The sequence below is a fragment of the Anarrhichthys ocellatus genome, unplaced genomic scaffold (assembly GCF_004355925.1).
Source record: "Anarrhichthys ocellatus isolate YVR2014 unplaced genomic scaffold, GSC_Weel_1.0 scaffold8, whole genome shotgun sequence".
NCBI lineage: Eukaryota > Metazoa > Chordata > Actinopteri > Perciformes > Anarhichadidae > Anarrhichthys > Anarrhichthys ocellatus.
Genome location: NW_022280038.1, coordinates 103876 through 116893, shown reverse-complemented (window position 1 = coordinate 116893; position 13018 = coordinate 103876). Strand labels below are relative to the sequence as shown.

The 13018-nt window shown below is 41.2% G+C and overlaps 1 protein-coding gene across 2 annotated transcripts; it reads left to right on the top strand.

Annotated features, from left to right (window-relative positions):
• The first annotated feature begins 3404 nt into the window (after window positions 1-3404).
• On the top strand, window positions 3405-11349 carry LOC116384283 (COUP transcription factor 2-like). Of its 2 annotated transcripts, none has more exons than XM_031848793.1 (3): window positions 3405-4394; window positions 5656-6180; window positions 8389-11349. In XM_031848793.1, exons 1-3 carry the CDS (start codon window positions 3890-3892, stop codon window positions 8661-8663), a joined length of 1305 nt encoding a protein of 434 aa, XP_031704653.1. In that variant the 5' UTR covers window positions 3405-3889; the 3' UTR covers window positions 8664-11349. The 2 variants fall into 2 exon arrangements, with proteins under 2 accessions (XP_031704653.1, XP_031704652.1); XM_031848792.1 differs by having other exon boundaries at window positions 3405-4427.
• Window positions 11350-13018: the final 1669 nt, after the last annotated feature.

The window sequence follows — 13018 nt, the reverse complement described above, 5'->3', positions numbered from 1 at the left end:
TTGTTTAGCGTCACTACTCTATACAGTAAACATGGTCTTCATAGTAGTATTTTGACCTTTACTTAAGCAGGCTTGATTAACAATTCCCATCTATTGCCTCCCCTGGCGGCTTGCAGCTAACGGTGCATACAGTGATATCACTTCCAACAGCGCCATTAGCAAAACAACGGCGACAGTGCTGACAGCGCTAACAGTGTTAACCTGAGGGAGAACCAGAGGTTGTTGGGTGCTACGCTTCCGCGACGACCGCTGTATCCGCCGTATGAGTGCAGTGCAGAGCGGCGGCCAGGGGCTAGCCAGTGGGTCACGCTCACATGCACGAACAATGCACAAAAAAAGAACCTGCAGCCGGCCCGTCTATGTCAACAGAGCACGGAGAAGCTTGGATAACAACAAACACAGAGGGAGAGCGACTTTGTTCTCTGCTTAGGTAGACATTACTCCGCTATATCTTTACATAGCTAATAGTTGTTTGCTGCTATAGTAATGCTCTGAATGTCGTATAGGGGACCTTTAATTATAGTAAAGCTTTAAATATAAAACATGAACGTCTTTGAAACAAAACTAAAGCTTTCAGAATTAGATGTAATCTCAAAGCCCTTACTTAGCCATGTTCAACGCACACTGGCGTTTTCATTTACGTTGACTGGATTAGGCCTTTTACTGCGTGGGTGGGTACTAACAGCAGCTGATTGACATCTCCCTCACTCTCCTGTTAGTTTTGATGAAACTGTTGAGGCCTGGTCGTACATTACGTAAGATATTCAACTGCACCTATAAGCCCTGAGAAAGGATCACAGACTGTAAACAGTGGATTAGAACGCCTGGTAGAGGGATACCTAAATACAGCCTGATATCTAGTTTAAGAAATTCTCCATTTCTGCATCTGCTTGGTCAACGTTGAACAAAGGTGAACTCTGCGAATAACAATACATTGCACCAAAACAGGAAATGCACACTTGAATTTGTGTAAAAAAACCCATCTTTGTTGCGACCCCACCCCTATGATGTAATGTCAGACATTTATAATACATGTCATTGGTGTGAATTTGAATTCTGGTGTTGCACCGGATATTATGACCTTCTTGGAGTCCATTTTGTTTCCATATCAGACATCTTGCGGATGGAGAAGACAACAGGGGACTCTGTAAGTTAGTTCAGGTCATGCCTGCGTGTTTCTGCACCTGGTCAGCCTGCCAGCATGCATTTAAGATCCCAGCTCCCAGCTTTCTGTCGCTCACTCGTGCATTACGCCTTTTGTTCTGTTTGGTTTTTATCGTTGTTAATTGTTTAACACCATACAACACACACAGTCTATTCACACATCGACTGAAGTAACGCTACAACAACCAAATACCTGTAGTATTTCGCTTGATCTTCCCATACAATCATGTGTTTCCTATATGTTGTTGTGGCCCACATGCCGAGTTGTGACATGCCATAGCATTAGTAGGTGACACTGCCAGAGGTTATGAGAGAGGCTACGGTGTACTCTTAGATAACAACCGTTATCTCATTAATTAACATAATGAGCTTACACGACAGCTATTGACTCTAAATACCAAGAATACTACAGCATTTCCCAATTAGACTGGTAAAAAACAATTTTTTGACCCTTGTATATGTGTGTGTGTGTGTGTGTGTATTTCCTACTTAGATCTCCTCCTTAAGGACAAGCACAGAGGCTGTCATTGCCCCATTCCTCCCATCTTGAGCAGGCCCGTCATACTGATACTGTATTTGCCCTACACACTGGGTGGATTTAACAGATAACCATCTGGTGCCATTGGTTGGTGAGAGGGGGTAAAGAGCTTAGCGGGGAGCCGTAATTCAACGATATGTTTACATGGCCACCTTGAGACCTAAAATAATGTTGTGGATCTCTCAGCAGCAAGTCAGCCACTGCCTCCCACTGTGCTGTAAACACTTGCATCCCGGTGGTTTTGCACACACAGCAGGTCTCTCCTGGCCATACTTTCCCTCAACTTGTCTCCAATTAGCTAGCTTTCAGCTCCCCATGTGCGATAAGTCTTAAAGGACAACGGATCACCCAATACTCCAAAATCTGTGATTAATGTTAACTGGACTTGCCACTAGAGAGTTCAGTGAATTAAACGTGGAGGAATGCATCATTGCCATCCATGGCGGTAAACACTTTAGCCATGACCTTCCACTGTTGATTGGTCTTGGACGTCAGCCGTGTGTTTTGTTAGCAGGCAGAGCAGAGCTTGATTTTGTGTGTGTGTGTGTGTGTGTGTGTGTGTGTGTGTGTGTGTGAGCAGTCACTGGATGACTGCAGAGCTGGCCGTCTGGAAGAACGTGACGGCGCACTGGGCCTCAGGACTCATGGAGCGTGAGTCAACAGTGAAAGGGCCGTGCAGACATTTTCACATGGCGATAACTTTCTTCCAAGAGCCTCTGTGAGCATCAAGATAAATCTTTGAAAATGGAAATAAAATAAGTAAATGGACAGGAATCAGTCTTAGACTAATATTTAGATCTTATGACACGTGGCTATGCAGAACACTGATTATTTTTGGTGTTTGGGTTTGACATGTGAATCCAGTGTATTTGGGTTTTATCAAAATCTTTGAACTATAGTGGGGGCAAAACAATAACACAATATGCTGCAGGAAATGTTTTCTCTTTTTGGTAAAATTGTAAGTATACGTAGCATTAGTGTTACAAATAAAAATAAAAAAAAAAAGTTTTTTAATCCCACAAACAATCAGGATATTATTTTCCCCCTCTTAATTTACAATATGTCAATATGGCTATATGTATACTGCAACAGAGATGGGAGGGGAGCAGTGAATTTAACATAATGGAACAATTTAAATAACATGCATGTTGTGGACAGCTCATTAGAAATGTTGTGGATTTATCTCTTAAACCAACGCAAGTCAAGTGCGTCCTGACGTAAAAAGGTAATTTCCTGTGTAATTTACTCATGACACTAGGTGGCATCAAATTACTGCAGTTAGGATCTGCTGCCTCTGTGTTCTGTTTCGGTCCTCGTGAGAGGCCCATAAAAGCTAAAACTATGTATATTCAGCGTATATGACCGAATCACTGCATATACCGGAGTCAAGCAGGTGCAGTGCGCATACATCAAAAAGCGAGAATGAGAAGAGAAGATGACTAGAAAAAGAGCCGGGAAAGGGGAAGCTACGAACTTGCAGAGCACTCAGCCATGTAGTATCAACAGAAACCCAACTGGAGCACGAATCTCCTCGCGTTAGCCCCGCCCCCTCCAAACAACGACGTCACAGCCAGTGACGCGCGGACGCACCACTCTCTTCCTCCGTCCCGGGAGCAAAGCATCATCAAAATCATCAAACCGTCGCTTCCACTCTCTCCTCCGTTGTCTTTTTAATGTAACTCCTGACTGATCGGCAGAACGTCTGGGAAGCCTGGATCCGGCGACATCCCCTCTGATGAAGGCTCTGCTCGCACGGTGATCTTGTGTAAAGCTGGACACACTGGACAGAAAGGATCAGATCATATAGATATATATTTTGGGGACATTACAGTCCTCCGTGGATTTTTGGCTCTGTGTTGTCTGTCTTTATTTCCCCCGCTGTGGATGTTACAGTGCATTATCTCGGTCTGAATGAAGCTTTTATTTTTTTCGGATTTCCACGGCGCCGAAGCTGTTTCTGGGTGACTGCCGACTCTTTACTTGTGAAGTCGCGCGTTATAATTACATTGCCGTTATCTTATGAGCTCCATTCATTTTTTTTTCAGGCGTAATTTGTATTTAATTATGTCAAACAATGCCGCGGTTTTCTTGAACGCGTGTTAGTAATTCGTGAGGACAAATAGTGCGCGTTAATTACAGCATAAAAAGAGGGAAAGTTGGGCGCTCAAAGTTTTGCAGACTGTCGATATGGCTATGGTGGCATGGAGAAACACCGAGGGCGTCGGGGACACTCAGGGGACCCTCTCCTCCCCACTGTCCCAGGTCGCATCTCTCTCTCTGCCCGCGGAACTGTCGGGACACATGAACCCGGTGTCCTCTCTGGAAATACCCCAGGCAGCAGCAGCAGGAGCACACCAGGGCGCACCGCCGCCCAATCCGTCCAGCACCACCGCCGCGACCACCGCCGCCAACAATAACAACAACACCTCCTCTTCCTCCTCCTCTTCCTCGTCCATGGACAAGCATCAGAGCCAGCACATCGAGTGCATCGTGTGCGGGGACAAATCCAGCGGGAAGCACTACGGACAGTTCACGTGCGAGGGATGTAAGAGCTTCTTTAAACGCAGCGTCAGGAGGAACCTGTCCTACACCTGCAGGGCCAACAGGAACTGTCCCGTAGACCAGCACCACCGCAACCAGTGCCAGTACTGTCGCCTCAAGAAATGCCTTAAAGTCGGCATGAGGAGGGAAGGTACGGGCTGGCGTACTCCTGTTGTTGCTATCGGTATTATCCCATCGTATTATCCAGCACTACACGGTTTAGGACACTGTTCAAATTCACTTCATGCTCTCTATTTATCAAGATAATTTAGATTGACCACATGGCTGTAAAGTGCTATAAATGTCGTGCGTCGCTACATGTGTGTGTAGCCTAGCTAATGTCTACATAATTCATTCCAGGACACAGTTTGTGTTGCCTTTGTCTTCTCAGTGATACTGGAGAGATATGTTTTTCCGCCCATACTAATCATATCAGACTATTTATGTCAGACAGGCTACTAGTCTCCATGCTAGCCTTCGTATGTAGCCGGCTGTGATGTTAGAGAGAGATTAATGTTACCGTTAACCTAGCATCTTGTAGCATGGCTGTTGTTGCTATTCGCTCGCTGTGTGTCCGTCCTGCATGGCCATTGTGTGGCTCAGACAGACCGAAGCTGCTTTACATGTCACATGTTTAAATTCGACAGTAATTTTGCTACATTTTGGTTTCATTTTGATGTTTTTTCGTTTGATTTGTGTTTTTAGAGTGCATGATGTTTTTGGTCGATTATGTGTGGACTGTGCGCGCACGCGCGCCTGTGTGTGTGTGTGTGTTCTTATTTACTGTAATCTGTGCTGGTCGTTCAGTCCAAACAGCCTGTATAGTTTAGCGTTACTGCTTTCCAAAAATAAATGAAGGACATTTGAGAGTTTTAACAGTTTTATTGTACATTTTCAATATAGTTGAATACAGTTTTTAGCACCAACAATTTAGGAGGAAAAACAAAGGCCCTGCAGTAGTAGGCTACTATCAAAGTGGGTTCAAGCGAAGTAACTCGCCAGAAAGTAACGTTAGGTTAAATTCATATTGGAGGACATGATTTAAGGCGAAAATAAATTGAAACCATTTGAAATGAGGTAGCCTACGATTCACAAACAGAAACTCTCGCGCGATATTATCTTGCAGGTCGTGGCCTAGAAATAGGCTTCACGAGCGAGCTGAATGTGACGTTTCTTTCCAGGAGCTGTCCAAAACATTTATTCACGTTTATTTGTGAGGAGCTAGTCCACCATATTGACCGTAAACATGAATTATAAATGACTAAGAGAATAGTTTGTGTTTATAATGTGTTGTATTGTTCCGACATCTCTGCTGTCGTTTAATTGTTTTTCTTTTTCTTCTGTAAATGCCATCTGTGTTGTATTAATCGCCTTCTAGGCTGATTTGACATTTCTGCTGTTTCTCTTTGCAGCTGTCCAGAGGGGCAGGCTTCCCACCCAGTCTTATCACGGCCAGTTTGCTCTGACAAACGGAGACCCCCTTCAGTGTCATTCCTATCTATCGGGATACATCTCTCTGCTGCTGCGGGCCGAGCCCTACCCGACCTCCAGGTTCGGCTCCCAGTGCCTGCAGAGCAACAACATCATGGGCATAGAGAACATCTGTGAGCTAGCGGCCCGGATGCTCTTCAGCGCCGTGGAGTGGGCCCGCAACATCCCTTTCTTCCCGGACCTGCAGGTGACGGACCAGGTGGCCCTGCTCCGCCTCACGTGGAGCGAACTGTTCGTGCTGAACGCCGCCCAGTGCTCCATGCCCGTCCACGTCGCGCCGCTGCTCGCCGCTGCTGGCCTGCACGCCTCCCCGATGTCCGCGGACCGGGTGGTGGCCTTCATGGACCACATCCGGGTCTTCCAGGAGCAGGTGGAGAAGCTGAAGGTGCTGCACGTGGACTCGGCGGAGTACAGCTGCATTAAGGCCATCGTTCTGTTCACCACAGGTAAACGCTCTTTCTCTGCACGCAAACATGGATGCACGGACGGCTGAAATGTGTTTGTAGCATAAGCCTCCACCTTTGTGACTGTGAAGTGTGTGCAGTGGTTGTGGTTTAGTAAATAACACGCTATGAAGTCAAACAAGTATGAACAAAAAATAATCTGTTAAAGTTAAACAAAATACCAACAACACACCACTTTAGACCGCAGATTTTTAAGAAAGGCGTTAAGTATAATAGACCGTCTTATTTGAACGGACATGACCATGAATTCGGCCAAAAATATATAGCTTAATGATGATAATGATGACGTCTGAGCATTGGGGTAGTGGGAATCAAAAGCTAGTTAAAAACCTCTAAATATAATTTCACACAAATTGTTCGTTTTCTAAGAAAATCATGGACGCCCTGTTTCAGAGCACCAATTAAATGTGTATTTTGGTGAAATGCGCAAAAATAAAAATGAAATGGAATATTTTGAGATGAAGTTTATGTTGCGTTAAAGATAGGATATGCTAAGGGTTAATTTAAGGTATTTCTAATTTAGTGTGAAAAAAGAAGAAAATTAAAAAAACTTGTTAGATGCACAACATTTTTACTTTTTCTTCTGCAAATTTCAATTTGATCAGAACTCCGACCTGCAGAATCATTATAAAACCAAAAGAGAAAGAAAGAAAAGAAACATTTTTTTGTTTCTATTTGAAAAGTATTTTCATCCTATGACTTCATCATATAATTTCTTTGCTATGTGACCACAATGACCTATGACCTCATACAGGTTGTCAGCCCTTAAAGGAACATAGTTAACTTTATCAGTATCATGAAGTGAATTATTAATATTATTATATGATTTTTAAAAAACTAAGTTTTTGTGTGTTTCCAAACAGAATAATCCCTGCAGCCCCTGAGAAATAAAACACTCAGTAGCCTATGCAAATAAAAACAGGGCTGAGCGTTTACCTTTTGATAGCATGTAGGCTAACATTTTATTCCATTGTTGCTTCACATAAAATATGCATCAGCAATTAAATAGACAGTTTTATCTTATTGACCATGTTGGTTATTATTTAAGTCCCAATATAATTAACGGAAATTAATTTGTAGGCTTTACATTATTTATTATTTATCAAATAATGAATAAAAATAACCAAGTAGGAAAAATATTTGAAATTGATAAAAACTCTTCAAACATGAATTACGAAATTATAAATGTTAATAGATGATTCTATTTTTATTCTACTTTTAAATTGTTAGAACTTTGAATTTGCCGTACAGCTACTGAACGACCTTTACCGAAATATGTGAAGCTGTGGGCTAGAGCCTTTTAATAACGGTCAGAATGGTGTTTGACGGCTGGGTCATTACCAGTATCAAAAGGATGAGTAGCAGCCGAGTAGAAAAGAAAAAAGGTCTCCTGTGTAGGTCTATTTTAGTCTCCATGAGCACATCTGAACACGTGTCTTTTAAACTGGGACACAGAAACCATTCTTTAACCCCTGCTGCCATCCGGCCTGCAGCGTTACAGTACAAACAGAGGGATCTGCTGTGTGTAGAAACACTACACAGGATGTGACCCTGCGCCTGTGCTCTCATATCGATACGCTTTCCTTATTTCTTCTTCTGAATGTCATTTTTTGGGGGGATTTGATGGGAGCAATAGCGCCATCATTAATCCCTGACGGCACAACTATATTATCTTTAATCTACTCCAAGCTGCTGTGTTTTTACCCCAGCCGGTTTTACTGATTTGGCTACGTTATGTGTTACCTGCTGTCCTGATCTGTTACTATATCACCCAGATTTACTCAGATCTGCTTATTATAAGATAATAAACTCGTTCAAGCCAGCCACAAAAGCTCATTTGTCTGCAATCCTGCACGTTCCTTTAACACCGTAAATAGTTTCAAGTGGAAAACAGTACCGTCCACGAGCAAAACGTAATGATTTCTGTCAGAAAATATAATAGTTTGTTGTGTTTTTTTGCCTCGTGATGGTCACAGTTGACCTACGCTACATCAACCGCTCATTTGTTCTGTCCTCCCCGTGCTGCTGTGTGTTGGAGTCACTCCCCAGTAACAAAGTTGACAAAATACCTGCGACATTAAACCATTTTTTGCCGTTCATTTTGATTTCCTGGTTGCACCTCTGGTCCTAAACTGCTTCTCCTGCCTGTTTTTTTCTTTTTTGTCACGCTGTCGTTCTCTCTGTCTGTAGATGCTTGTGGTCTGTCGGACATGACGCATGTGGAAGGTCTGCAGGAGAAATCCCAGTGTGCTTTAGAGGAGTATGTGAGGAGCCAGTATCCCAACCAGCCTAACAGGTTTGGGAAGCTGCTGCTCCGCTTGCCTTCCCTCCGCACCGTCTCTTCCTCTGTCATAGAGCAGCTTTTCTTCATCCGTCTTGTGGGGAAAACGCCCATAGAAACTCTGATAAGGGACATGCTGCTGTCCGGGAGCAGCTTCAACTGGCCGTACATGCCTATTCAATAGAGGGGAGAGCTACAGCGGTGCTTCTACGGTCAGGAAAGGTCCCAAAACCTCAAATCAAGTCATGTCAGTGCGGCGTGAAATCGCTGTTTTGCTTTGAACAAGGGGGGGAAAAAACTGCCAGTGGAACGAGATAAATACAGGTATTTCAAATGTAACAAAAATATCTGAATTCATCATTTTCTTATAAAGTACCAACTGCCATTTCCTCGAGGAGTTATCTTTCTTCTTGCTGCATTGTGTCCCTATGTGTCTAGAAAGGTCCCTGAAATGAATGAACCTTTTTGCCGACGTTAAACGATTTGTCCCCACTGGCAGAATTTTTTTCACTTGTTCGAGGAGAAACAACTTTTTGAAATGACTGGCTATGACGGACATTTATTTTTTATTTTTTGCAGCGTGGTGACCACTCAGTCTATGGTTTTGGGATAACAAACGATATTTATTGGACCCTGTGTGTATATTTATCGTGCTTGTAAATTATGTTTCGGCTCCTTTTTAAAATGTTTTACGTATTTTTGCCCCGGCCAGTGAGAAAAACTGCAGGGATTGTCTTGTGTTGATCTTTTGTTTTGTTTTTTTGTAGTTTTTTTTGTTTTCATACCTTCCAGACATGGCACTTTGGACTTAAGGAACATTGAAGAAAGATTTAACACAGGCGTTTGAAACCCATTGTCAACTGACTTTAACCTATTTGCTCAACTGTGTACAGACCGAAGGGTGAGATTGATGCTCTGTTTTAGTTACTTTGGAGTCTTATTCTGTTTGCATTGTCGACGTACAAAGGATGAAAAGAAAAGAGCAAAGAAATATTTGGAAAATGCACTTCTCATGATCAGTGTTAGGCTGCGCCAAGTAATGCATTACTCCTTTCATAGGTAATATCATTACTTTCTGACCTTTGTATTTCCTTAAATATTTTTAGTTAATATTTCCTTAATATTTTCCATGTCTACTCTTTTTACCCTCTGAAAACAATTTAAAAAACAGTTTTTCATGTTTATTTCTCATGCAATTAGTGAATTTTGACATTTCTCAGCTTAACTGAGAGATGATGACAAGAAGCTAAATGTGAGATAGCTGTACGTTAATCCGACATTTTCATACTTAGAGGGGTCAAAGGGGGTTAAGATCTTATTCTTTAGACTGGTAACTTGTTACAAAGAAAAGTAATGACATTACTTCACTGGATTAACGATAAATGCATTACCAAACACTAAATGAAACTGATTTCCAGGTCTTTTTCACGCTGACTGTCTCAGAGAGATTTAAAGAGCACTGGAGCAATGTATACTGTAACTACAGCCTCTTAATGGGATTCATGAACTGAATCCCAGCTCAATTAACAAATCTATTTCATTATTATTCATGCATATATGAGCCCAGGCCACTTAAAGGCACAATAAACCACTGCAGGGTATTGCTGAACCGAAAGTGTGTGTGAATGTGCGTGCATGTGTGTGTATGTGTGTGTATTTGTATTTTCTTCTTTGACAACCATTCTGATGTACTGTGAAAGCATATTGGTTAACATATTGGTACCGTATTAAATTATAACTCAAGATTTATAAATAAAGTGTATTTGGTTTATTTTGCCATTTCAATTCTATGTTGTTTTGGACAGTGTGTGAGCAAGAGTTTGTAAGTGTTGCCGTAATATTGTCACTTACCAGACGTTTAAATCAGACAAGCTCCTTCCATATTGACAGGCCTGGTATGATTGTTCCTTATTTAAAGATATGCTACAGGAAAACATTTAATTTCTCTGCAGTTATGCTACACTGCAGTTTGATCAGGGTGTCAACCGACTGAAACATATTTAAAACGTTGACGAAATGCACAGCGCACGCACGGTTGTCCCTGAGATGTATTTATTTCATTTGAAAGCAGCTGCTCACTCTTTCAACAACCGTTGGACCAAATTGATTCTTTGCATATTAATTCAAATGTATAAAAAACAATGAAACAACCATCGAAACATGCAAAAAATGTATATGTTCTCATATAGGGAGTAATCCAGAAATACACAAACAGTAGGAAACTATAACCTCCAGTTATGCCAAATGTATTTTCTGCTAAATTTAACCAGTTTCAGCATGCTTGTCACTAAGTTAACACCTCTTAACAAACAGGCTTTTTTTTGTTATCAAGCATGGTGTTCATTCTTAAAGGTGGTTAAACTCTGCATAAAACAAGAGAGCAGAAGGAAAACGGAATTATAATCATTTCTGTGTTGCCAGATTGAGGAGGACAGAGGGGATTAAAGCAGTTTCTTTGCTTCTTAGTGGACAGAGAGCTAATGAGGGGCCCCTGAGTGCTCTGTCACAACAGTTTACCCTGAGGAGGATGAAGCTGGGCGCTCGACGGCCCCTGGGTGTTCTGGGCCAAGGGGCCAACGTAAAACAATGGCGCATTTTCCCACACACGTACAGGTCCGAGAAGAAGAAAATACCAAGGAGTATGTAGGGGTGCAATGGAGGAGGAAAGCCAGCTCAGCTCCGAGTGCGATCTCCGAGCAGCAGAAGTAGCAGCACTGTTACTCAAATGGGTTTTCACTTTCTTCCGTATTTGCCAGTATTGGTCATAAATAAATCAGCGCCGTTCTCTGCTGCTATTCGCAGCATGGCTTGGACTCAGCCAATCAGCTTTCAGGATTGAAAATGTGTAGCCAATCAGATCGCTTTAAAGATTTTTTTTCCCCTCATTATTCTTCATTGTGTCAAGTGAGAATTTACTGTTTAATCTAGAGGCAAAAACTCGCACGTCAGAGTAGTCAAGTAATAAAATACACTTAATAGCAATAGTATTTATCCGATTAATTATTTCATTCCCCCTTAAAATAAATAAGTAATATATATAAAAATGGTGAAAAAATATATATTTTTAGTTTTCAGTGTTTTGGTACTGAGCAATACATTAGACAAAGCCTAATGTATATAGTTACAGTTTTGCAAGGACCAAAAGTGAAGCCACTCCTGAAGTTTTAGCTTTTACAGCAAAGTTGTGGGAATTAGAAATTAAATATAATTATGGCAATTACAACTGCATACTAATAAATCAGTGATGTTTAATTGCTGGGACGAGGCTGCACTCCTGTAGTTTATTTGTTATGTGAATAACTGCTGACTTTTGGAGCCGTTTCAATGACATGCTTTAAACCAACAGTTGTCACTCTTCAATCTATTTTTAAATGTTTAGAAACAACTTTACTTTATTGAACTACAATGGCGATTATATAATTCCAGGAGGAGTTTACAAAGAAAAAGAGGTTTGAGATCAATTTGGATCGACGTGAAATGGAGACAGCTTCCTCGAATATCATCAGGCCAAAAAAACACGCCACTTCTGTCACGTTCTTCTTTGCCTTTTGTGGAGCGACGATGCAGTTTTACAAAACAAATCCTGAATATCGTTTGTTGTTGCAGTTTAACTTTTAGCAGTCGACAGATAATAAAAATCCACATCGTCAGTTTTTTATTTGTATTCATTTTCTCGTGTGTTCCTGATACTTTTAACTGGTGAACGTGTCTTTGTGGCTGCGTGTTAATACGTCTAATGGGAAACATATAAAATAAATAAGCACCGGCGATCATTTTAGAGACGCTCCGCTCCTAAATAAAGTGTTGAATCATTGTTAGGCCAAGAGTTGTGGCTGCAATGTGTCATTCTTTAGATAGGCTGTAATAAATAAATAAATATACTATCGACAATATATAAGCTAAATATGATATTAAATGTTAATTGTAAAACTAAATGTATTGATAAGAATTTTACACTATTGACTCAATATATAGGCCACCATTTATTTTACTCAAGATTTCCCTGCAGCGTAGCCTACTTCCAAAATACTAAATTCGTCCTTCAGCAGCGCTTCGCCAGCAGCTGCAGTTCTTTACTGTTCAAAAAGGAAACTTTCCCTTTTCATTTCATGATTATTTTTCTTTCATTTTTTTTCAACGATTTGTTTTTTTGGTCTCAAGTTTCTGTTGTGAAAAGCAAGTCTGAATGAAAAAAAGAATCATCTTATTTCCATAATGACACACATTCATGTTGCATTTAAAAACATAATTCAGTTACATATGTTCTTTGTTGAGAGTTAATGATTATAAAATAGCAGCTTTAGTTTCAGAGTGTAAAACAACAAGCCAGTAAAAATGATAATAAATAATACATTCACAAAGGGTGCGTGTGTGTGAGCGCTTAGGCCGAAAGAAAGAAAAAGCCGGTTCCTACTTTATGGTATTTTTTCTCCATACATCGTTCATCTTTTTTTCTACCTTGTGATCAAATAAATTTGATTGCACACGTTTTTAATGTGTCCTATAGTCTTTCATTGTATTGTATACAAACCTGGATCT

Excerpts from the sequence above, each read along its gene's own strand:
- LOC116384283 (XM_031848792.1), top strand. The coding sequence starts at position 3,890 with ATGGCTATGGTGGCATGGAGAAACACCGAGGGCGTCGGGGACACTCAG. Across the intron at positions 4,428-5,655 it reads TACTCCTGTTGTTGCTATCG|CTGTCCAGAGGGGCAGGCTT; the intron begins GTATTATCCCAT and ends TTCTCTTTGCAG. Across the intron at positions 6,181-8,388 it reads CATCGTTCTGTTCACCACAG|ATGCTTGTGGTCTGTCGGAC; the intron begins GTAAACGCTCTT and ends CTCTGTCTGTAG.